Source organism: Nyctereutes procyonoides, unplaced genomic scaffold (genome assembly GCF_905146905.1).
Source record: "Nyctereutes procyonoides isolate TBG_1078 unplaced genomic scaffold, NYPRO_anot_genome, whole genome shotgun sequence".
Classification (NCBI taxonomy): Eukaryota; Metazoa; Chordata; class Mammalia; order Carnivora; family Canidae; genus Nyctereutes; species Nyctereutes procyonoides.
Genome location: NW_026575131.1, coordinates 41417122 through 41443878, shown reverse-complemented (window position 1 = coordinate 41443878; position 26757 = coordinate 41417122). Strand labels below are relative to the sequence as shown.

At 41.2% G+C, this 26757-nt stretch overlaps 1 protein-coding gene across 1 annotated transcript in view; it reads right to left on the bottom strand.

The window, feature by feature from the left end:
* Positions 1 to 26757, bottom strand: part of SMARCC1 (SWI/SNF related, matrix associated, actin dependent regulator of chromatin subfamily c member 1) — a 169436-nt gene that overhangs the window by 20455 nt on the left and 122224 nt on the right. Inside the window, exons 22-25 of the mRNA XM_055343264.1 lie at positions 24619 to 24674; positions 22186 to 22300; positions 21179 to 21333; positions 8864 to 8998 (exon numbers count right to left, since the gene is read on the bottom strand). Coding sequence (XP_055199239.1) covers positions 8864 to 8998; positions 21179 to 21333; positions 22186 to 22300; positions 24619 to 24674 — 461 coding nt within the window. The remainder of the gene's footprint in view (positions 1 to 8863; positions 8999 to 21178; positions 21334 to 22185; positions 22301 to 24618; positions 24675 to 26757) is intronic.

The following is a 26757-nucleotide window of genomic DNA, read 5'->3' as shown; positions in this document are numbered from 1 at the left end:
GAGATCTTCTGAAACAAATGATTCTGAGTGGTTGAGGGCATCAGGAGGGAGTGCAGCGGGGTGGTCTGGGCTCTTCATTTTCTGAGAAGGGTGACCTGAAGAGGCTAAAGCCTGGCCGGGTTTCCCTCCCCCTTGTTTGTATAATGAGTGGGGAATTGCAAGATGTAAAAAGCAAGAGAGTTCTCTGGAAGTCCAGCTCTGCAAGAAGATATTTAATTAGTGAGTAAGAGGCAGACTGATTAAAAAAAGGGATCTAAAAATTCTGACTACAGGTCTTAGGATTTGCTTTCTTCTAACTATTCTTTCTAGGAAATTTCAGACTCTGCTGAGGTTAAACGTAAGAGGTTGCCAGAAAAGAACCTCTTATCTGTATTTTGGTCAAGCCACTACTGGTCTAGATGGTTTGGCTGAAGTCCTACAGTTATGTAAGAACTATAATTTAGGTCAAGATCTGTTTTATAAAGAAGCTGAACTGTTACTGGAAGAGATATTTTGTCTCTGAAGGGAAATGTTAGTCTTTGCATTACCTGTCTCAGTGGTTTCGTTTTGTTTTTTTTTTTGTTTTGTTTTGTTTTTTAATTTTATTTATTTATTTATGATAGTCACAGAGAGAGAGAGAGAGAGAAGCAGAGACACAGGCAGAGGGAGAAGCAGGCTCCACGCACTGGGAGCCCGACGTAGGACTCGATCCCGGGTCTCCAGGATCGCGCCCTGGGCCAAAGGCAGGCGCCAAACTGCTGTGCCACCCAGGGATCCCTTCGTTTTGTTTTTAAACCAAACCAGTCCTTCTTTTGGAGCTGACCTTACTCTCAAGGTATTAACCTCAGACAGAAAAATCTGCCCAATTTTCCATGTCTACCAAATGTACTAATCTTCATTATTCTATTTTTTCCTTGAGCTTCACGTCAGTTCAAAACATAGAACGTAATTAAAAGAAAGTAATTAGAAAAATTAAATTAGATGATTAAACTCTCTCTCCCCCTCTCCTGAAAGAGAATGCAGTTTAAACTAAAGCTCCAACATGGACTAAAAAGGTCCTGTGGGGTATGTGCGATGCCCAGACAGCAGGCTACAACTTGGCTCCAAGAAGGCCATCTCTGCTCTGTACCACACTAAGCAGAGCTGCTGGACACATCTTGGCCTCATCACCCAACAGACATACCTCTCTCATTGTGGGTACCTTATTGTTACTGTGTTCAACTAAAGACTGCATCACTTCTTGACAATCAGAGACCATGTAAACTGGCAGTTTTTGAGGAGAGTTTGACCATACTGACCAAATTTTAAATGTACATAACCAGTGATTCTATATCCGGGAATCTGTCCTAGAAAACAACGTATGTGTGTCTAGGGATAGCCTTTAAGTGCTGTTTTTGACATACAGCTGTCTGAGATACACTGAGGAAAAAAAGCAAACTGTAGCAACATTTATTATATAATCCTAATTAAAAAACAAACTTTGTATTCACATACACACATGTTATATATACACGGTGAAAATATCCCAGAAGACCCCAAACTATTAGGTGATTATTCCTAGAAATGAAATTCACGGTAAGAGAGACTTTTTAATTTACTCATTTCTTTCTTTATTGACAACTTTTTCACCACACATATTTTTGTTAAAAAACAAACCACTAGGGTGCCTGGTGGCTCAGTTGGTTAAGTGTCTGCTTTTAGCTCAGGTCATGATCCTAAGGTCCTGCGATGGAGAAGAGCATCAGGCTCCCTGCTCCTTCTGTCCCCTTCCCCACTATTTGTGCTCACTCTCTTTCTAATAAAGAAATAAAAAATTTTTTAAAGATTTTATTCATTTATTCATGAGAGATACAGAGAGAGAGGAGAGACACAGGCAGAGGCAGAAGCAGACTCCCTGCAGGGAGCCGAACGCAGGACTCAATCTAGGACCCTGGGATCACAACCTGAGCCAAAGGCAGACACTTAACCACTGAGTCACTCAGGCGACCGTAAATAAATAAAACCTTAAAAACGCACACACAAAACAAAACAAAAAACCACACACACACAAAACATACATACACACACACGCCCCAACACTAAAAGCACCCAAGTCAGTCATCATATGCTATAGATAACTTGATTTTTCTCTTCTCCATTTTCCATTTCCTAGAACTGTAGACAAAGTCCCAACAGCTAAAGCTGTTTACGTGTTGTACATTCATGTAAACAGGATGTTAATGAATCTGTTCATTTTCTCTCATGGCTCCAATCGGGCTCTAGGGCACCTGGTTCCACACAAAGCTGCCTGTAGCCCCACTCTGAAGACATATCCCACCGCATTCAAACTCTGCCTTCCTCTCCCCCTTCACTGCTACACTGTGTGTGCACAAAACAGCCAGAGTTCAAGTGCAACCTGAGCACAAGAGAGCACTTTTCTGCAGAACACCATATGCAGGACACAGCTGCAATGTGCAGCCAAAGCTCACACAAAGCTCTTCTCCCAATTTAATGTGCACAGAGCAGGGAGGAGGGGGGAAAAGAGTAAAAGGTGGGGCCAGACAAGTCCATCTACACTGCCAGGGCCCGAAATATCAGCCAAGACTCGAAGACTCTGACTACCTGGCCTCAGAATTAAGTAAATCATCATACCTTCCTTTGAAATGTTTGGCATCAGTGACCAGACATCCATTTACAAAAAACCAAGTCCCAAACAGACCTATTGATTCCTTGTTATTCTTACACTTGTGGAAAACAGAACATCACAACTGTGCCCTGTGCTTACATGTGTGCTTCTGAAGGCAAAACCTAAAGGGGCGGCTGCACATCGCTGGGACTTGTCATCCTGTCCTGTTGCCTTGTGCCTACCTCCTGAGGCCAGGCCATTTTTGATTCAGAACTAAACCTACAACTAAGTACAGCTCTCTTCACCTCAACTAAAACTACCCATAATATAATGGTGCATGTCTAACAATACATTTGGTTACATGACAGGTGGCACAGAGCTGCAATATGCCGAATACACAGAAAACAAAGTGAAATGTGCTTCTCCTGGAGCAGGAGGAAATTCACTTTCTGGCTGTTTGTTCCTTCTTCCTTAATTTGTCTCAGAGTACAACAAACTTTCCTAAACCTATATCCTATGTGTGATGAGATCTTATTAGCAATATCTTGAATACCTATCCAGAACCTGACCCATTTCTCTCTGCTTGCACAGCTATTGCCCTGGTCCACCACCATCTCACGCAGGCTACCTGGACAGCCTCTCCACCAGTCTCCTTTTTAGGCCTTGCCGATTTGCAATTTCCTCTCTACAACACAAGAAGTGCACTGATCCCTGTGAAACTGTAAGGAAGATCAGGCCAGTGCTCTGCATTTAGTCTCTATTTTTATGGAATGCATAAAATAGGTTCTGCAGTTTTTCCACACTTTAATCAGAGTAAAAGGAAAAGCCTCTGGATGGCTCACAGGGACTTCTGTAATGAGGTCACCAAATCTGACTCTACCCTTTCACCTTCTCCTCATTTGTGCTCCAGCCCAACTATCTACTCCTTAGTTAGCAAACATGCCCCTGCCTCAGAGCCTCTGCGCTGTGTCTGGACCTTAGAAGCACAGGCCCATTGGGTTTCTCAGTAGGGCCTCCTTAGACAACACCACTGGAAGGTGAAATCGCTCCCTTAACCCTCCCCTACGCCCCTTCCCCAGCCTGCTCCATACAGTTATGTAGGTACACACAGCACAGAACATCTCCTGACATCCTTCGTTAATTAGTTCAAGCTCTACCAAGGCAGAGTTTGGTTGGGTTTTATTCACCACTGTATCCCCAGTACCATACACATGCCCAGAAAAAAGCAGGTGCATAATAACTATCTGTTGAATGAACAAATGACCTTAATCTCACATCACCCATGTGGCAAAAGCCATCAGCTCCAGGCAGGCTGACTCTTCAGCCTCTTCTACAATCATGCCTTTCTCATCACGTTCTAGACTAAAGCTTCTTTAACAGCTGAGACCAGTCAATAATCCTCCATTAGGAAGGCTGCCTTGATAATCTCAGCCAACTGTGGCCTCCCCTCTGGATTTCCATTGCCCCATAGCCTCACAGTAGGTGGTGTCTCTACGTATCCATGTCTCACCCATCCTCTAACCTCCTTGGGGACTGGGTCTGGAATTCCCACAATGTCTCTTCTTTCTATACCAGGTGAATAGCACATATCAGTCAAGAGAGCAGGTTTCCGACATGGGTTACATTGGGTACTGGAGCCACTTGGAGAGAACTGGGGGGTATGGGCTCTGTCTAAAGCATTCCCATTTGTATTACAAAGAAGTAATTTCATGCCAATGAAAATGGATCTGTAGGGACACGTGGGTGGCTCAGTGGTGGTTGCTGCCTTCGGCTCAGGGCATGATCCTGAGACCCAGGATCGAGTTCCGCATCGGGCTCCCTGCATGGAGCCTGCTTCTCCCTCTGCCTATGTCTCTGCCTCTCTCTCTCTGTCTCTCATGAATAAATAAATAAAATCTTAAGAAAAAGAAAAAAAAGTAAATGGATCTGTGAGCTGATCTAGTGGACTAAATGCTCTGTATCTGGCTCTGTATCTGCAGATCACTTGACTAGGTGTATACTTGCAACTCTGAGATTAAGGCCTGAGCTGAGATCAAAAGTCAGATGCTTAACCAGCTGAGCCACATAGGTGCTCCCATATCGGATTCTTAAAGTCTAAGAAAAGATTTTTGACCTCTGTTACTATATAAATAAAACTAAATGTTTAATTCAAAAACAGTACGTCTTAGAGCTATTGCTTGTAGGTAAAGATGACCAGAAATGCACCTTAAAGTGAATCAAAGCGATGTGGTGGGCAGAGGAACACCAGGCACTGAGTACAAGGCTCTGCTCCTGACTGAGACCTTCTAGTCTCAACTTTCTTAAGTGGTCATAGAGGGGATGGTAAAACCTCGCATATCTCAGAGTCTCTTGGTTATAATGAAATGAGAATGGCTCAGTTCTTTATAGGTTAGGAAATGTTAGATAAAAATCCAGATTTGACACTAGGCTCTGTCACTTACAAACTGTGACTGGAGATATATAATGAACCCTGTCCAAGCTCCAGTCTCTTCATCCCTAAGAAGGGTCAACAAAGATCTGGCCTTGTATGCCCATCCAGCATCACTGCTGCATTCTTGTCCAAGGAGATTCAAAGTAATCAGTATTTTCTTGCTCATACACATTTTGAGAGATTAAATAAGAAAATCCACATAAAGTGGTTTAACACAGTGGCTGGTCCAATAAATGATTATAAAGCCAACAAAGGTTTACAAATATAGAAAATATATAATTACTGATTACTGGTGTGCCTAAAGAAAAGGAGGCATGGATGGGGGATCCCTGGGTGGCTCAGCAGTTTGGCTCCTGCCTTTGGCCCAGGGCGCGATCCTGGAGTCCCGGGATCAAGTACCGTGTCAGGCTCCCGGCATGGAGCCTGCTTCTCCTTCCTCCTGTGTCTCTGCCTCTCTCTTTCTCTCTATATAACTATCATGAATAAATAAAAAAATAAATCTTAAAAAAAGAAAAAAAGAAAAGGAGGCATGGAAATATTTACCGAACACCTACTATATGTTCAAGGCACCATGCAAAGCACATGCCATACTTCTTTAACTCCCATAATAGTTCCGCATGGAAATCACAGGTAGGAAAGTAGCCATGGCTTTGCCTGCCCACAGGAAAGATAGGATAGCAATGCCTGGTGGAGAAAAAGAGGTTATGCCTTCAGTGTGCACAATGTGAATGGGAGCCATTTTGCAGGATTCTCTGTTTCTGAGAGTGAGCCTCCAAGCTGGCCTCAACACACTCACTTCCTAGTATTTACACCTTACCCCTTCCTGAACCCTGTCTACCCTCCAACTTAGTCCCAGAACCAGAGTTGGTCCGGGTGACTGAGAGAACACAACAGAAGTAAAGGGATGGGACTTCCAAGTTGAGGTTACAAGAAGACAGTGTGGCTTCCACCTGGATGCTCTTTCATGTTCTTGCTCTCTTTACTCATTCACCCTGGGTAACTCCCTTCATGAACAGCACCACAGAAAGGCTCATGTGGTAGGAGCTGGAGTCCCTGCCAACAACCACAGGAGTAAGATGGGAGCTCCAGTCCTGCTGAATCTCAGGAAGCCTGCAACCTCCTAGGGCCCCATGCCAGAGCCAACTCCCAGAAACCACATGAGACCTGGTTTTCTGTTTTCAAGCACTAAAGCCTTGGGATCATTTTTTTCCATAGCAGTAAATAACTAACACAGCTGTGTTCCTGACGGTCAGTGGCTAGGGCTAGGGACAATACCAGACCAAGGGTTTCCCTGTCCCAAATGCTGACTGAGAGGAGGGCTGCCCACCAAGAGATTTGATCAGAGCAACCTTATGTGGCAGAGAGAGTCAACAGAAATGTGTTCTCATTATACTCAGACACTGGCCACTAAAAAGTTTTATGTGCTCTGATTAGAATAGAACAAAAAAAGATTCAAATAAGAAAAACACAGTGTAGCTCTGTAATTTGAGATCATATTTATTACAAATCCATAGCACAAGAGAAACTGTGAAGGGCCAAGAGAAGTGCAGCTATCACACTCTGCCTCTGGGACTCAGTGCAAGAACTGGGAAGGGGCGGAGGGAGGTGCTGATCTAGGAGATAGTTTCCTTGAGGGTTTAAAGAGTGGGAGATACGCAGGTTCAACCTCTAAAAAGAAAGTGACTCGAGCTAAGAGCCCCCTGAGAATCCAGACATTGTTCTCTAAGCACCCAGTTAAAGACTTCTGCCCATTTTCCAGGCTCATACATCAGTTCTGCTTTATGAATGACAGTAAGGCATCTGGTTGCCAGTGGATATGACACAACCATCATGTGAATCCTGCATGTGTCAATAATCCACTGTATTATAACCCTGTTACCCTGAGTCCACACAAAAAAAATTCATAACTGAATTTTACCACTCTCTCCCTTTCCACCCTCCTCTTTCTGTTCCTATAGGAGCACTAAACACACACACTGTGCCATCTTTTGTTTACTTGACTGTCTTCCCCATTCAACTAAAGGGTGGGCTTTCCCATTTCTCTAGCTTCTGATGCTGATACTGGCATACATTCATTCAATATTCACTGCAACCAGGGCCCATGATGTGCCAGTTCTGTGTTTACAAAGACACTCGATCAATTCTGCGCTCAAAGGGCATATTCTCTGGTACAGGAGATGAACATGTGAATCAGTAAATACAACACAGTGTAAATGCTCTGTTAGGCTGCCACAGCAGCAGATGGGGTAGGCAAGTCACCAGAGGGGCAGGGCTGAAAGATGCAGGTAGACGAAGTGGCCTTGCTGGTACAGGAGAATGTAAATAGGTGGCACAGAGAATGAGGCCACAAGGAAAGCCTGAACATGGCATGGCTAATACATAGAGGGTGACAGAGATAAGACTGGGGTGGCCAAGAACTCCTACGGAAGGAGAGAGCCAGTGATGTGAGGGATGCTTACGGGCTCAGGGAACTAGGGGTGGGATAGGGAAGGGAATGGGTTCATGAAGCAGCCTCACTGTCCACCAGGGCCAGAATGCCTCCTGAAGTGGTAGAGACACTCGTAGGACAAAACCAAAATGGGCTATTTTGTGATACTTACTGGGCTACTCATCCTGAGGAATCTAATTGAATCCAATGTCAAGCTCCCTGCTCAGTGGAAGTCTGTTTCTCCCTTTCCCTCTGGCCCTCCTCCTGCTTGTACTGCTCCCTCTCAAATAAGTAAATAAAATATTAAAAGAGAAAGAAAGTTACCAATTCCTCTTCTAGTCAACTCATTAAAAAAACTTCTCCGGGCAGCCCCAGTGGCTCAGTGGATTAGCGCCACCTTCAGCCGAGGGCCTGATCCTGGAGACCCGGGATCGAGTCCCACGTCGGGCTCCCTGCATGGAGCCTGCTTCTCCCTCTGCCTGTGTCTCTGCCTCTCTCTCTCTCTGTGTGTGTGTGTGTGTGTCTATCATGAATAAATAAATAAAATTAAAAAAAATTTGTCTTTAAAAAAAAAAAAAAAAAAAAAAAAACTTCTCCAAAAATTACCTTGAGGGGCACCTGGGTGGCTCAGTGGTTGAGCGTCTGCCTTGGGTTCAGGTCGAAATCTGGGGTCCTGGGATTAAGTCCCGCATCAGGCTCCCAGTAGGGAGCCTGCTTCTCCCTCTGCCTATGTCTCTGCCTCTCTCTGTGTCTCTCATGAATAAACAAAAATTACCTTGAATAATCAACTGCTCTTCTGCCTCTATGTTTCTTACTTTTTGTTGCTTCTGTCCTCAGTTTTAGCATTTTTCAGAATTCTCTTGACCCTGTTTGGGCCTCATCCGTCTATCACAAGTGTCTAGCCCCTCCCATGCTGCTTAGAAGTTCAGCAGAGGCCACCTGCCATTCACCATGCAGGAAGGGGAGGAAGACTAAGGTCACGGTTGGACCAGGGGAGGGTGTGGTTAAAAGGAGTCCCATAAACAAGACTCCTAACTCAAGATGAGATTAACTCCTACTTACTGAAGAAGACTGGAAATCAAGAAAATTCCTGAATCAGGTCTATATGAATTCTACTTTACTGGCTACAAGTAGGATATAAAAGAAGGCTGAGATCTAACTTTTGGAGAGGGAAGAATTTTATACCATGATGCATCTGGAAAGCTGAGACGTGTAAATGCTGAAGTTTAATTCATTAGTTTTAGAATGAGAACAGTGTTCCTTCTGCTTATCATCAATGACTAATAATCCCTTTGAAAGGGCAAACACAGGAAAAAGGACTAAGAGAGTAGGCTACCATTCATTTTATCTAATTTTTAGTTTATGAAAGGTGATCAGCATTTAATTGTCAGAAAGCCACTATAAACTTCCTCTTACTTACAGCCTCCTTTTCTCTGTCCATGATAGTTTCCAGCTCCTCAAAATGTCGAAGTTTGATCTCCAATTTCTTCATCTGTGTCTCAACCAGGAGGGCTACTAGAGATTTGATCTTTCTCTCTTCCACAGCAGCCAGGTGCTAAGTATAAAAGATCATTCAAATTATTTAGGAGAACATTTGTTTAAAATACAGTAACAAAATACTGAAGTTGCTATTCAAAGTAGGGATTATATAATTAAGAATGATGCCCTAGATGACCTTTGTATGTCTCTACCAAACATTTACTTCAATCTAAAATGACTGTTGCTGAATTTCTGGTCCCTATGGGTATACATAACCCTTTTAACAGGGTTGTATTGTTATATTATATATATTTAATATATATTATATGTTGTATATAATATATAGTTATTGTTACGTACATAACAATACATATATTGTTATTGTTATGTAATATTGTTATATTATATATTGTAATATATATATATATATATATATATATATATATATATATAGTTATTGTTATGTATAACAATACAACCCTCCCATGGTAAACTACTCCTCTCAAAAAGAGCACATCAGGAAGGGTTGGTTTAATCAGGGCCCTGATGGGCAAAGAGGAAGACACAAGTAGCCATCTGCCACCCAATTACCTTATACCCTCACCCCTCTACTCTATGTCTCCCCTCACTATCCTTTCCTTCTTAGGAACTGTCCAGGGACAGCAAAGCAGTGGCTTTCCCCCCCACACCAAACACTCAGATGTAAAGCCTCTGCTTTCTCTCTAGTGAGTGGAACTGTGGGGGGAAAGGAAAGGAGGGGGTGAAAAATATTCCACCTCTAAGTTTGAGGAGAGGATCTGGAGCAAGAGAAACAAATACACTACAGGGTAAGAAGGTACTCTGGAAGAATGTGCTATTTGCCTGCCACAGGACAGAGGATGAGCCCTATTCATAATTCTTGCCTACTCTGCAGCACACAGAGGAAGGTACCACATTATACAAAGAAGACGAGGGGCTCGTATTTCACTGCAACTACCTAGACCCGGCAGGGGTCAATCCCACCCTCCCTAGACACCATCCCAGGAGCTACACCAACAAACTTCCAACACCATTCTGCATTCCCTTTCATTATATCTGCTGAATTTATGTGCCTATTTTTCTTCTATACAAGTGAGAAGTAACATGAAGCAGTGGTCTTACCAATCTGTTTCAGAGAATCTAGAAGGAGCTAACATGCAGGAGCATTTAATATAGGCTTTTGGGAGCTAAATTAATAGACAACACTTACATGAGCGTCTTATTTTTCACTCTTTTACAGTTAGAAAAGAGAAATGTAGTTTTATTCAATAGAGATCCATCTACAAGATGCAAAAGTATAAGCAAAAGGGGACAATAAGGTTTTATGAATGAATCTACAGCTGTTCATGATGCATTTGCCTCCCTAACTATACTTTGAGCTATGTATCAGTAACAAGTTTAAATAAGGATTACATGATTCTAAGCCTGCTATCATTGTATAGTGTTATGCAATTTGTATTTCTAAATAAGAAATGTAACGCAACATAAAATCAGAAGTTTATAAGGAGGTGTCACATGAGAAGCAGGTCTCCCTTTCACGTGTTATCACCTAGCAACGAGGACTAATGCTATCATTTCCCAAGGTTAATTCTAAGAGAATAGGATTTGTTGAACTTTGATGGCTTTAGTAGGAAAAGGGTTTTTTTGAGAATTATCCAGGAAGTTGAGGACATCTCCATGTATTATTAGATCAACATGCCAAAATATTTCCTCTGAAACCTGAAAATCAAGAATTTTCAAATAGAAAGGACCATCAAATAATAAAATAAAAACTAAAAAAATACCCAGCAAGGAGTAACTCTGGAAATTTAAGACCATGAAACAAAGAACAAAAGCAAATAGGAACGATGGAACAAGACTGGCAAGATGTGATAACCAAAGCTGGTGGTGTATACACAGAGAGTCATTATACTATTTGGTCTATTTCTATATATGTTCTAATAGTTCTATAATAAAGTTTAAAAAGGGGGTGGTGGCTAGGTCAACATATAGTGCCATGACAACTGGATATCCAAAGGCAAAATGAAATCTGGACCCTATCTCATATCATGTACAAAAATTAACTCAGTAGGTCAAAGGTAACAGCTAACACTAAAGAATTCTGAAAAGAGTGGCACCTGGGTGGCTCAGTCGGTTAAGGATTTGACTCGAGTTTTGGCTTAGGTCATGATCTCAGGGTCGTGAGATTGCTGCATGGAACCTGCATAAGATTCTCTCTCCCTCTGCCCCTCCCACTCATGTGCTCTCTTAAAAAAAAAAAAAGAAATCTGAGAAGAAAATAGCAGGAGTAAATCTAAATGATCTTGGGGGTGAAGCAAAAGATTTCTTAGATATGATACCAAAAGGGAAAACTGAGAAGTTGGGATTCATCAAATTAAAAACACCTCTGCTTCAAAGAACCCCATCAAGAAGTTCTGTAAAAACACAGCTCACAGGGACACCTGGGTGGCTCTGTGGTTAAGCATCTGCCTTCAGCTCAGGTAGTGATCCTGGAGTACTGGGATTGAGTCCCATTATCAGGATCCCTGCATGGAGCCTGCTTCTCCCTGTCTGTGTATCTGCCTCTCTGTCTCTCATGAATAAACAAACAAAACCTTAAAAAAAAAAAAAAAGAAAAAAGAAAAACACAGCTCACAGACTGTGAGAAAGTATTTGTAAATCATATGCGTGATGAAAGACTTGTGCCCAGTATATACAAAGAGCTCTTGTAATTCATGCCTTCACTCATCACAGATGAAGTGATGCTGGTTGAGGTATGGGGGAATTCAAATACAAACTGGTCAACATCTCAGACACTTGGTAAATATGGAAGATGCAGAGAGGATGGAAAGCTAAGGAGTTGGGTTCAAGGAAAAACAGAAATTCCTGCAAACTCCCTTTTGAAGTGATAAAAATTGCTTCAAAATTCCAATCTTAAATTCTGCAAAGTCACACCCACGATCAGGGGTGGTCCTGGAGAAGAATGACCAAATTGCCATCTGGCTTTAACTCAGCCCCTGCCCCTTTTCATTCTGTTAACACCACAGAGGAAGGCTGAGTTGTAGAGACAGAATACATCATCACCTGGGCATCTACATCTTATGTATATATATAAAATACTTTTTTCTTTTTATTCGGAGAACAAATTTTTATACATAGTTGGCATTCAATCAAAACAGCTGATCCACAGATGGCACAGACATTGGACTTAGCAGGCTCAAGAATATTAAAGTATATTAAGATCACTATGTTTAAGAAAATATTGGAAAATATGGATAAAGAGAATTTCAATATATTCAGAATTTATATACGAATCAATATACTTGATTGAAATTGGGACTGCAATATATGATAACTGAGGGGATCCCTGGATGGCTCAGTGGTTTAGTGCCTGCCTTCAGCCCAGGGTATGATCCTGGAGTCCCAGGATCGAGTCCCACATCGGGCTCCCTGCATGGAGCTTGCTTCTCTCTCTGCCTGTGTCTCTGAGACTCTCTCTCTCATGAATAAATAAAATCTTAATATATATATATATATATATATATATATATATATATATATATATATGATAACTGAAATAGTAATTCATATGTTAGGTTTAAAAGCAGAAGACTAATGAACCGAAAGGTCAACAAAAAATATTCCAATTGTAACAGAGAGAAAAAGAATGGGAAAAAAACAAAAACAAACCCAGAACCAAGCATAAGAAACGTGAGAAAGAACAAAAGGTGTTAACGTTTCTGTAGATGGGATCAAAGGAGAGGACAGAAAATGAGGTAGAAGCCACATAGAGGACACGTGAATAACATGAATTTGAGCTGTGAAAGCCCATTTATACATGTCTTTTCTCTTCCTTATGATTTTCTTAACATTTTCTTTTCTCTAGCACATAGTTTATTTTAAGAATACAGTATATGATACATAAAATGTACAACATACATGTTAGTGTTTGTTAATGATTAAGTCTTCTGGTCAACAGCAGGCTATTAGTAGTTAAGTTTTTGGGGGAGTCAGACACTTAACCGAGTCACCCAGGCGCCCTGAACCATAGTTATTTTATTTTATTTATTTATTTTTGAACCACAGTTATTTTAAAATGAAAGTGGGAGGGGTGCCTGCATGGCTCAGTCAATTGATTAAGCATCTGACTTCAGCTCAGGTCATAATCTCAAAGTCCTGGGATCAAGCCCCTTCCTGCTCAGCAGAGAGCCTACTTCTCTCTCTCTTCCCCCCAATCCCTCAATCAATCAAATAAAGAAAAATCTTAAAAAAAAAAAGTAGAAAGAAAAACATTCTTGTTCAAGGCTACACAACTATCACGTAGCAGAAAAGGGACTTAAAACCTGTTTAAAGACTCTTCAACGTGACTTAACAAGGTCTGAGATAGAAGAGTTAGTGACTAGGTGTCTGTCTAGGCAAACGCTATTTTGCTACTTTATGCATTAAGCATGGTTTAAGTAAGCTGAAATTTTAAACAGGATGATCCTGGGTGTTGGGATTGAGCCCTGAGTTGGGCTACCCACTCAGCCGGGAGCCTGCTTCTCCCTCTCCCTCTGCCATTCCCCCTGCTTGTGTCCTCTCGCTCTCTGTCAAATATTTTTTTTTTAAAGAATTTTATTTACTTATTCATGAGAGACACACACAGAGAGAGAGGCAGAGACACAGGCAGAGGGAGAAGCAGGCTCCATGCAGGGAGCCTGACGTGGGACTAGATCCCAAGTCTCCAGGATCACACCCCGGGGTTCAGGCGGCGCTAAACCGCTGCGCCACCGGGGCTGCCCAAACATTTTTTTTTTTTTTTAAAGAAAGGTGACACATGCAGACTTGGAGGAGTTAACTGGATTATATGCTTCCTTCTTTCTTCTGCTCTTTACTTTTTGATTCTTAAAAATTAGAAATTTAAATCATAGACATGCTAAGAAAATAAAACAAAAACATTTTCTGAAACATTTTCATTAGAATGGGGAATTTTATCAGATTAATGCTTTTACTTGACGGGATGAGCACTGGGTGTTATTCTGTATGTTGGTAAATTGAACACCAATAAAAATTAATTTATAAATAAAAAAAAAAAAAAAGAAAAAAAAAAAAAGATTAATGCTTTTGTATTGGTTGGGAACAGCCAGACTCCCAAATCTGCAGATCTGGGTTTTGGTCTTGGCTCTATGACTAGTCACCTAACTTTGGGCTTCTCATTAACTTCTGAGGGTTTGTTCCACATCTATGAGATGAAAGAGTTCAAGAATCTCCAAAATCATCTGTGACATTATGTAGGAAACATCTTTGTCGTTAGGGATTAAATATCTACTAAGGCAGTATTCCATCTATAACATAACTTGTGTAAAAATCAAATATGCAAAAGTGGAATAAATTTATGTATTGGGTATGTAAAAGTTTCATTCCAAGACATGATATGAAACTGTATATAATCCCTTATTCGATCTCACTTGATACTGACTCCTTAAGGTTCTATTTCCAGCATTTTATACATGTTCTTTAGTTTAGTTTGATTTTTCTCCTTTATGACTAACTGTATATCCTAATGGCTCAATCAGAATGTGAGGTTCAAGATTAGTGGGTTGGTTCCTAAGAGGCAGGAACCATCACACATATCTCTTTGGTACCAAACAAACCTCCCAAGGTAGTCAAGTTCAGCACATAATGGACACTCAGATACTGGTTTAATTAAAACATGGCACTTTCCAGTTTAGAATGCCTTTTTGAATACTTAATTTGATTCTTTAATAGTCATCTTGTCAGAAAGGCAGATCAGAAAAGCCTTCCAATTCAAACAAAATGATACAAAAAGATTCAGAAAATTTTAGTTGCCTCAGGTAAATGGCAAAGCTGGAACTAACAATTAAAACTTGAAATCCAATGGCCTTTTATAGTTATCTACAAACGCCTATTCAGAACAACTGATATTTTAGTGGGCGCTTTCCCTGGGAATTCTTGGAGGGGACTTGTGACGGATTAAAGATGGCCACAAACTCACTGAACTTCATTCCATGGAAAGGAGGGTCTACATTCCTCCTCCTGAATCAATGAAGGCTCTCTAACTGCCTTACCCGAGAGAGAGCAGTGGTGCCACTCTCCAGTTCCCAGTTTGGGAGCTTCACATCCTGTCCAATGGAACTTTCCATGTAAGAAGTATGATCAACCTGCTACAAAGACCACAGGGAGAGACTGAGACTCTATGAAGAGGGAACAGGACCCAGCCACCCTTGGCAAGGATGAGGACCTGAAGGATCTGTCTCATATCCCCTGGGTGAACCTACCCGAGGAGAGTACCACTACAATTCGACTCATGCCACATGCGCCAGTGTTCAGGGCTCCAATTCTGTGCAATCATGAGATATAATATAACAGTTGTTTTGTTTACTAAGCCTTGGTTTGAGAAGATAAATCTGGTATCTAGAAACAGGATGCTGTTTTATCAAAAACCTTCAGTGTTGCTTTGGGTCATGCAGTGGGTGCAGGCTAAAAGGACCTTAAGAAAACCACTGGTGAGAGCTTTAAGACAGAGAGGAAGAGGTTACTGGAAGCTGGAGAGAAGTCAATCTTTATTATACAAACAGCACAAAGTCTGGAAACATTGTCACTTCTAGTAATGTGGACAAGAGAAAGGGTCATTGAAAGGGTCATTAATGAACTTGTGAATCTGGCTGGAGTGATTTTCAGGCAAAACATAAACATTCTTTAAGTATTACAAGTAGCCAGAAGAGAAAGGAACCAAAGAAGAACTATTCAGTTTCCAGGCCATCATTATTGGAAGTTAGCAATCTCCTAGACAACTCAGAGCAAACAGAGCGGGAGTTGAAAAAAGAACTATTTCTCATCGCTAGTTGGTCCCAGCAAGGGTCTGAAACTACCAAATGGCTTCAGGACAAAGATAAAATCCAGAGCACTACCAGTTAACTACTACCTCAGAGTTAACAGCACCAGGTGTGCTGTAAGAGCTTCTGAACCAAGTGCATGGTAGGATTTCTAAGAACCATAAGGTTATATCTGCCCCTTGGACCCTCTCTACTAGACAGGAGGATGTCCAAGTTATCTTTAAGAACAGGTCTCCTATGTTCTGTATTACCATAAGCTAATGTTTTCCATCAAGCTGGGAGTTTTTAATCAGCCATAATTCCCCCCAACCCTTCCTTTTTTTCCCATCTCTTTCACTCTCTCCTCTCCTTCTGGGACTCTTCTAACAGGTCAAGAAAGCCCCTTAGCAGCAAAACTGGGCTGTGTTTTTAATGGAAAAGGACAAAGACTGAGAGGCAGAATCCAAAGCCCAGAGTTCCAAGTCAAAAGCTGGAGAGAGTTAAGTCACAGAGGGCAGGACTGGGCCTTGGTGAAGACCAGCAGGAGAAACGTGCACCCGACTAGACTTCAAAGTTGCTGTGAACCACGACTGCTCTCTTGGTGCTTCCCATCTTCATATTTCTTGAATGGGAATGCAGTCTTTTTCCATGCATCCCACCACTGTTATGTCAGAATTTGTTATGTCAAATTCTTCCAACTGAGAATACCAACATGCAAGGAGCTTCACCTATACATGGACTTGATTTAGAGAAGATCTCAGAATCCTCAGCCTTAGCTTGATATCATAAACATGAAACAATGGAACATTTACTTTTCAACTGGGAGAAATGTAGGTAATTTGTGACCAGAGGGCAGACTGTGGGGGTTTAGGTGGAATGCCTTCCATCTAGAGGTCTGGTCCATGACCCCTGCACCTTGAATCTGGATAGAACTTCTAACTGGTAGAGCTGGGTCGAGGTTATACAGTGCCAGGTTGGAGGCCCAAGCCCCCAAGATGCTGGCAAGTTCCCATTCTCATTGCTCAGGACACTCTTCTTGTAAAGTTACAGGCTTCCATGTAAAAAGTCCAATTACTGTGATACCATCCTAATATGAAGAAGCCTAAGATTACTTTGTAGATTAGCTGTGTGGAGATGGTGATGCCAGCCAGTCCCGTGGTACAAGCACCTCGTGAAGGCATCAGACACAGGAGTGAGGTTGCCCCAGGTCCTCCCTCACAGCCCAACCCTGAGCAGACCCAGCCAGTGCCATACAGAGCAGGACTTTTCCAGCTAAGTCTGCCTGAGTTTCTCACTCACAAAAATGATACAATACAATAGAGAGAGAGAGAGAGAGAGAGAGAGAGAGAGAGAGAGAGAGAGAGAGAAAATGATACAATACAATAAAGTGATGATGGTCTTAAGCTGCCAGGTTTTATGGTGGTTCCACAGCCATGGGTAACTGGGGCAAAAGCACAGCTGATACTTAGGTTATGGATTCCTAAAGGTCTGATAGCAGTGATGACCAGGGACTTCCCAAGAAGAGCTATAGGGAACACCTCTTTTTTCACATACTGTCTTTATGGAACTTAAGAATAATGAAGTCTGGGAGCGTGCCACAGGTGCATGCTATGTGGAGAAACAACCTAAAAGAGCTTAATGATAACAAAGAGGTAACTTGGCTGTAATAGAATTGAGGTGAACTTTATATAACAAAGTACGGATTTCAGCTAGTAGAACAGGAGTAGATTCTGTTTAGTCATATAAGGATGAAAGTGAATAGGGCTAATTGTAGGCAAAATGATCAAAGAGGTCAATTTTAACTTCTGTCTTCTCTTCACAGGATCAAGTAAAAAGATACAGTTTCAATGATCAATGTGTATTGTGCCAATCAGTTTCAGTCAATACTTAACTGATAAAGCCTTAGGAACGTACAATGAAAATTTCCTATCTCAATAAAGAATTTCAGGTAAAAAGGGAGCAAGTAAGAGGTACCACTGAGGGATGAAAAAGAATCTTCCTGTTACTCCAGAACTCGTGGTTGGTTCTAGAGGAAACGTCTGTAGTCTTAAGAAAATGTGATCTCAGTTATCTTGGAAGAACCCAATCCTATTGCTGCTTAAAAAAGAGAACATATTCTAGTTTGGGGGGTTTCCAGTTTATTCTAGCAATAGTTCTGGACTCTGCCTTCCAGCTAAACCTAAGCACCCAGATGGAAGGGAGGTAGAGCACCTAGCCAATGATGTTCCTTCTCACACCCACACATGACTCTTCAGGTGTGTCAATTCACAGCTTGTCAGTAGGTGCAATGAAGAAATGGATATGCTACAGAAGAGTCCCTCATATGGCAAGGATGGGAAAAGCCAGAAAGCATGCCCACCCTCCCCATGTGTTGTGAAGCTAGATTCAGAACCTATAATTAAGACTCCATGTCAGTGTGACAAACAATTAAAATATATCAAGGAAAACTCTTAATAACAAAGCTGTTTATAGATAGAGAAGAACAAAAAGAGAATAAGAGAAAACTTGGATTGGCTAGATAAGCTGTACTAATTACAGTAATTTCAGTGAATTTCTTACCCTTAATTCCCATGTAGCACAAAGATGATTATGTGTGCTGTGAAATGCATCAGACCCAGCTGTAAGTGGCACTGAACAGTTCACGCATGCCAAGTCATGCATCACACGCATGTGTATTACTCACAGATCTGTGGAAAATGCAGCTGTCATGAGAATAAAAGATCTAAGTTCTCAGTTATCAGAAATAAGAGTGAGGATGAGGGAGTGAAAATTCAGTGACCTGGAAGGAAAATGTCTCTAGACTCTTCTAAACCTCCTACAGAAAGAATATCTAAGGACCAGGGCAACTCCATAAAAGCAGTAAAGGAATCAAACAGCTGTGGCAAGGTGGAGTGCACAGCACACAAACTTCTGTGCCCAAAACATTCTTAACAGCTACGAGGCCATCATGTTTTCATCAGACATGAAAACATCATGAAGCATCTGTAAAATGTTTATGGAATTTACCATTTTATTTTAGTTCCTTCTCCGGCAACCTCCAGTGAAGCAGACAGAGTGGCAGAAAAGGAAGAAATAATGGAAGGGAGAGAGGGAGAAAAAGATCTCTGTGAGAGGGAAGTGGGTATAAAGCCCAGCTGGCGACGTCACAGTGGATTCTGTCTGTGAGACCTAAAAGCAACAGTTCAGGTCAAACAGACAAGAAATGACACTTGAGAACTGAGAAGGGTCCTGAGCATGAAAAACTCATGAATTCCACAGTGAAGAGTTTAAAATTTTAGCATGAGAGAGTTAGAGAATTTATTTAAGAAAGTATCATGTTCCTGTTTGGATTTTTATTTTTTATTTTTTTTTAAAGTCATTCATTCATTCATTCATTCATTCATTCATTCATTTATGATAGTCACAGAGAGAGAGAGAGAGAGGCAGAGACACAGGCAGAGGGAGAAGCAGGCTCCATGCACCGGGAGCCCGATGTGGGATTCGATCCCGGGTCTCCAGGATCGCGCCCTGGGCCAAAGGCAGGCGCCAAACCGCTGCACCACCCAGGAATCCCCTGTTTGGATTTTTAAAGATTTTTCTGCATATTGTATGATTCCATTTACATGAAGTCAAAAAAGCAAAAAGTAACTCATGGTATTAGGAGACAGGCTAGCAGCCACTCCTGGGGCAGGGGTGTGGCAGACACAGTAACTGGAAGGGAATTTGAGGAAAGTTCTAAAGGCTGGAAATTTTATGCTGCTTGATGTAGGTGCTGTAGTGCCAAGCCCATAGGTGGGGGCTCAGTCTGCGAAAAATTCACTGACTGTAGACATATATTCAATAGACTTATTCAAATATAAGTTATACTTCAATGGAAATTTTAAAAATGAAAAAAAAATTACTTGAGCTAAAAACAGAGAATGGGCTAAAACAGGCAACAGATGATGGAGGTCGGCCTAAGGGAGCAGTGAAGGGGCTGGCCATCACCAGCAGAACTGACACACCAGGAAGTATTTGGTGCCTTACCAGCCATGGAAAGTGAAAGAATGAGAGGAGACAGAGAGGACCCCTGCAGGTCTGAAGATTGGGAGGATGGCATGCTGTCTCCTGACAAAAGCCCTCCTGGCCTCCAGCTCATTTACAAAATAAGCCCAAGGCAATCTTTAAGGTCCCTAGTAACAGTCTGATCAACCAGAACTTAGCTCAGAGACAAGGAGGTGCCAAAGAGTCCAACCAGGAGGAAGAAAAGAGAGGCCCCCAAAATAGCTTCCAATGAAGGAGCAAAACCAAATGAACGTGAAACCACTGTCAAATTGGTGTCCACATGAGGACTCGCTTTGTCAAGAGTGCACCCTCAGTAATTCCAACAGGCAGGGGACGGTAGAGGAGAAAAGAATACCTAATACTGCAACTAAATCACCATGAAGATCAGGAGGGATCTTTCGAAGAGACTGGGAAGTGTGAACACACAGGACCTCCTGCTACTCAACAGGTGCCGTCAGCTAGGGTAGGAGTCAGGACTGACAGAGCACAGCTGTGCCTGTAAATACCCCTCCATGGTTGGCACCTATGCCCAATGGGCAGACACTCAAAATGAAGGTCTTGTGGTTTTAACTGGGTCATCTGTGGGTTTATTATAAATCACGCATCACAGATTAAACACTTGGAGAGGTAGTCTGCAGCAGCTGAATAGTCTGTGGGTATTAAAGTCCATGAAAGAATATCTTTACCAATGGATTAAGAACAGCTCAAGATAAAACGATTAGGTATGTTCCAGTAAATACTGCTCAAAATGTGGGAACTTAAAATGGAAGGAAGCTACTTCTAAGGGTAAGATGGAGAAGGGGTGAAAAGTTTTTTTTTTTTAAACTTCACATACTCATGCCTGGAATGCTTTAAAATGCTAAATTAACACAAAGTGGGGAAAATAACATTCTCCTTTCTTCTTAAATATGCTGTGAAGCCAATACTAGGTTATAAATAGAGAAAAACCACCCCCAGAAAAGCTGGCAAATTCAAGAAGGAAAAAAAGTTATTTTAGGTCCCCCTCTCTCCTTTCAGTCTGTAAGAGCAGGGTGAAGTATTTATACAAGGAAACAGATTTTTGTCTTAAAAATCACAAATATTTCAATCAAGCAGAAATTGGAACAATAGCCCAAGACAAGTTCTGCAGGCAAACAAGAGGGACTTTTAAGTTCTGCCTTCCATCTCTGCAGTGTCCACAAGCTGAACTGGGCCGAGAGCTGAGCAGCACAAGGAATGCCTGGAACACACACTCCTCCCACCCAGAGCAGATCTGCAACTTGCTCCCCCCCTCCTGCCTATGAATTCTTAACCTAAAAATGCCGGTCAAGCAGTCATCTCCTGTTGGGTGCAAGGCTCTTTGTACTAACGTTCCCAATAACTGAAAACAAGGAGACCATTCATGGCTGAAGGGAGCCTGGCAAGGGCTGTGAGCGGCAAACCTTGGCTTTGGTTGCAGCGGAGGCAAGAGCAGCTGCTGCGGCCGTGGCCACATTTCCTTCGGAAATTTCGTGCTCTACTTTCTTCTTCCCGAGATCGCTTTCTCTTTCTTTACAAGTATCAGTGAGTTCCTTGTTCTCCTCAGTTTCCTTTTCTTCTGAAAGAAATCAGAAGACTTTATTACCAGTGTGCCCAGTCTCAATAAGCCACCGTACTTCTCACCTCCGTCAGGACAAACTAGGACCGAGGTTACAAAGAGATCTCAGTGCCGTCTTCTTCTAAGATTTTTGCAGAAACATTCCACGCATGCGAGTGCCCCCTTATCTGAGACGAATTTTCTAAATAACATGGTTGTCTCCCGACAGTTCTCTAAGCTCTCTGTGTAGTTCCTGAGGAAATAAAGGGAACTAAGCCCAAACACCAATAAGATCAGTCAATGAAAGGCTCCGGGAAGCCCTGGGGTCCACAGGAAACCAGAAGCTGAGAACAAAGCACTTCCACAAGCTTTCAGAGCCAGGCATGATGGATCCACTGGCCACTGCCACGGATACCAAAATGGCAGGTCTGTGTGCTGACTTCCGTCTCGTCGAACAACTTGTCTATGTGCTACTGACAATGAGGCATTAGCACTGGTGCTTAGGAGCAAAATAAAACTCAAACTTCAATGGATATTTACTGTTACATTAAGAAATAACCCCAAAGGTCTGAGGAAGTATTTCTGTATAATTAAACTGCCCACATTTCTCCAGTGCTTTCCACAGTTTTACATAAAAAAGTCCAAAGAGGGGCTGCTGCCTGGGGGCTCAGTGGGTTAGGCATCTAAACTCTTGATTTCAGTTCAGGTCATGATCTTGGGGTTGTGGGACTGAGCCCAACATTGGGCTCCACACTCAGTGGGAAGTCAGCCTGAGATTCTCTCCTTCTTTTGGTGCCCCTTCCCTTGTTCTCTCTCAAATAAATAAAATCTTTTTAAAAAACCCATTAAGTCTAAAGAGTTTCCTTGAATTACCTGATTTGGTATCCTCACTAACTTCACTGTCCTGCTCCTTCTCACTATTTTTTTCATTTTCTCCATCTTGTGCTTTATCACCTTCATCTGTTTCATTTTCCGCTTTGTTTTCTGCCTGAAAGTGGTACAAAAGAAGAGAACAGAAGAGTGAGCAAAAAACAGTCCTTCTACAAGTGACATTACCTTAGAGTAAAAAAGACTATTATTTTGGGCAGGAAATGAACTAGGTCCAGAAAGGCGTTGAAGAGAAGAGCTGCAAAAGAAATAAATTTAAAGAAATACCTTTCACTTCCTTAATACCTGAGTGGTCACACGTCAATATGCCTCCAAAACACACAGTCTTTGCCCTCTCTGTGCCCTCTGCTATAAAGCCAGGATGTCCAAAAGAAGTCACAGAAATTCGTGTCTATTACTTATTGGTTAAACAGATAAAGGCTTAATAAATAAATGAATTATTGACTACTTGTCCAAAAGGACCAAGAGCATTTAAACTGGACTTTATCAACCGAGAAGCAAGATGGAATGCTGCCAAAATAAAAAAGCGGACAAAGCCCTTTAATCCAGACATCTGCTAATGGTTTTTGGGAAGAGCCACAACAGGGCATCAGTGATCATGCTCTGGGAACTGAAAACTTTAATTCCTCTGGTCAGAATTTGGTTTCATTTACAGATTTTGAAATCCCTCTGACCTCGGACAAATCATTAACATTGTCTATAAAATGAAGAGGGATTATCATCCACTTGCTGAGACTGTTTAAGGAACCAGATGAATTCATAAATGTAAAGTATAAAGCATAATATTTAGAAAAGTTTAAGGACTATAATTAATTTTACTGTTATCCTCAACCACTCCTTATTTATATACAATTTTAAAACAATATATGTAATCAAGATCTTAAATCTTAGCCTGTATATGTTCACTCAAATAATGATTGAAAGCTCATCATGTGCTCCTAATCTTTTTTTATTGAAGTATGGCTGACATACAAGGTTATACTAGGTTCAGGTGTATGACATAGTGATTTGACAATTTTATACATCACACAATGCTGGATCAATCTAGTTACTGTCACCATACCTTATTAAAACATTGACCATATTCTCTATGCTGTGCTTTTCAACCCCATGACTATTTTATAATGGGAAATTTGTACCTTAAACTTCCTCCACTACTTTGCCCATCTCTCTAACCCCCTTCTCCTCTGGCAAGCACCAGCTTTTCTCTATATTTAGATTCCACATATAAGTTAAATATTAACAGTAGCAGTCTTTCTCTGACTTATTTCACTTAGTATAATAATCCCTAGGCCCATTCACGTTGTGAATGGCAAGATTTTGTTCCTTTTTATGGCTAATGACATTCTTATGTGTGAGATTCACACCACTTCTTTATGTATTCATCAGTGGGCATTTGAGTTGTTTTCATGTCTTGGCTATTATAAATAATGCTGCAGTGAACATAGGGGTGCACATATCTTTTTGAATTAGTGTTTTTGTTTTCTTTGGATAAACACCCAGTAGCAGAATTGCTGGATGATACCATAGTTCTATTTTTAACTTTCTGAGGAAGTTCCACAGTTTTCTAGAGTGCCTGCACCAATTTACATTCCCATCAATAGTGTACGAGGGTCCGTTTTCCCCACATAACTGCCAACACTTACTGTCTTTTTGATATTAGCTTTTCTGATTGGTCTCGCTGTGATTTTGGTTTGCATTTCCCTGGAGATGGGTGATTATTGTGTATCTTTTCATATTGTCTACTGTCCACTTGGATGTCTTCTTTGGAAAAATGTCTATTCTAGTCCTTTGCCCCTGAATCTTGAAGAGGCTGTGAAATCTTCTGGTACCTTTCAGAGCCTCTCTGAGTCAAAGATGGGGTCACAAACACAGGAGGCACTCTTATGATGCCTCCCGTACACTGGCTTTCGCATCTCTCCTCCACTAGCAATGGGATCTTTGATCCCCTCTCCTCTTATTTCAATTTTGATCTTTATAGTTCTACCTGCTGTTTAAAATCTACTACAAATATCACCTTCTTATTAAGACCATTTTGATTATTTTCCTGCTGGCAATTAACTCTCCTACAAAAATCCCTTAATCTAGAATTCTCTTCTAGCACGAGTATAGGACCAAACTCTGTAATTCAATATTCATAAAAACCACAATTTTATATTCATTTTCCTAATTGTGCCTGAAAGGGATATAAGAGAAGAGATTGAGGAGTGGATAAACCTTCCCTGAACAAGTGAAAAATGTCCTATATTATGCTTTTTGAGAATTATACCTTTAAACTGGCAAAGTCCAATGGCTGCTAGAATCATCTATAGTTCCCTAAGAGAGATCAAAGACCAAAATCCAAAGCATTATGCTATGAAAGGCAAGCTCTTTCTGCATCTTTTCTGTCATAGGAGAATTCAAACAGAGAGACTTTACCTTTTCAGGCTGCTGACCATCAGTATCTGCTTCCATTTTTTCCTCTTCAGCTCCTTCTACAAGCAAAAGAGCAAAAAAAAAAAAAAAAAGTAACACAATACAGAAAGAGGCAAAAGCTATCATACAGCTGTGAGTGCTTGAAATACAAGTATGTACGATAACATAGACAACTCTCACAACCCTAAGGCTGAAGTCTAGCATAAAACACAGACTTTATATTAATTTCAAAGTTCAAAAACAGGGATGCCTGGGTGGCTCAGCAGTTGAGCATCCGCCTTCGGCTCAGGTCGTGATCCCAGGGTCTGGGATCAAGTCCCGTATCAGGCTCCCCACAGGGAGCCTGCTTCACCCTCTGCCTGTATCTCTCTCTGCGTCTCTCATGAATAAAGAAATAAAATCTTAAAAAAAAGAACAAAAACCAAAACAGATGGTGGTAATCAACAGTGTTAGAAATTAGGACAGCGCTAACCACAGAAGGGGTGTGGAGACAAAAAGTGGGTTCAAAGTGGGGCCTGAGATGCCAGGAATGATCTGTTTCTTGATCTTAGGGCTGTTTATATGAATGCATTTAGTTTGTGAAAATGCATACAGCTGCCCACTGAGGGTTCTGTATGTATAAAAATAAAAAACTCAAAAGAATTTTCAGCAAAAAAGAGACCCAAATAATTTATTACTATTTAATGCTTAATGAGTATATATTCAGAGTATTTTGAGTTGAGTACTGGAGAAATAATGCTAAGCTGGATAGACATGAACCTCTGGAGCATCACATTCTGGCCGGAGAAGACAAAAACCAACAAATTCATCACAGATGTACATGGATGAAATGCTATGAGAAGCACAGAGGGCCTGGCTATTTCAGTCAAGGAAGAATAAATGGTTACATGAGCATTTTCTAGGCAGATGCGGCTAGGGATGTGTAGGGAATACAAGTATAGAGAAGGACATTTCAAGGGAAGATACAGAAAGACTAAAGGGTGTGGGGAAAATGTGAGTCCTTGGTGATGACTTGGAAAGGGTGAACAGATAGGAAAAATCAAGAGAAGAGAGATAATCCTGGTAAGAGCCTTATGAGAAAGAGCCTTGAATGTGTTACTAAGGGAGTCTTAACCATATGCTGTAGCTAAGAAGTTAATGATTTTAAAAACAAAGATAACACAATCATATATATTCATATATATATTTGATTATATGATACATAATATATAATGATATATAATCAAATATATATGATTAACCAAATATATATAATTATACATATGTATATATACACATACATATGTATATATATTTGGTTTTAGAATTTTATACAGGAACAATTATTTTATATAGGACGGTTTGTTGTGGTTTTAAATAGAAACATTCAAATATCCTATAGCTTAAACTTGAATATCATCCTCTTGTAAATGACAAGACTAATAGTATTTATCTTCAGTGGGACCACTTAAACATATCTAAATAAATATATTTAAAATAGTGTTAAAGAAAAAAAAATAGTGTTAAAGTCATTGAAAAGGAAAATCTTTCTTGCTCTAATTCTTACAGATGGAAGCAGACTGCTCCCAGAATTCTGACTTACCAGGAGCTCCAGGGGACAGGATAGTTTGGGATATCATGAATAAGGTAGATTACCACCTTCCAAGAGACTACAGTGCAGGAGTGAGACCAGAGTGTGGAAGAAGTGGAGCCAGATCTATATTTGGATCCTGTACCTGGATCAAGTATTTGGAAAATTGGAAGGGCAAGGTCATACCCAGATGTATTCACTTAGAGTAGCTCAGCACTGGGAAGTAGAATCCTGGACAAAAAAAAAAAAGAATCCTGGACTAACCAGGTCCAGGGCAGACAAATGGGATCTCAAGCCAGTGGCAACCCCTGGCTACTAAGAGAAACAAAATCCTCTGCAGACTGTTTCTCCAACCCCAACTGTAGCCATCGAAGTGATAAGCTTACAAAGAGCAAAACACCAGGAAAGGAAGCCACGAGGGGATGCCTGGGTGGCTCAGCAGTTTAGCGCCTGCCTTTGGCCCGGGGCGTGATCCTGGAGACCCTGCATGGAGCCTGCTCCTCCCTCTGCCTGTGTCTCTGCCTCTCTCTCTCTCTCTCTCTGTGTCTTTCATGAATGAATGAATGAATAAA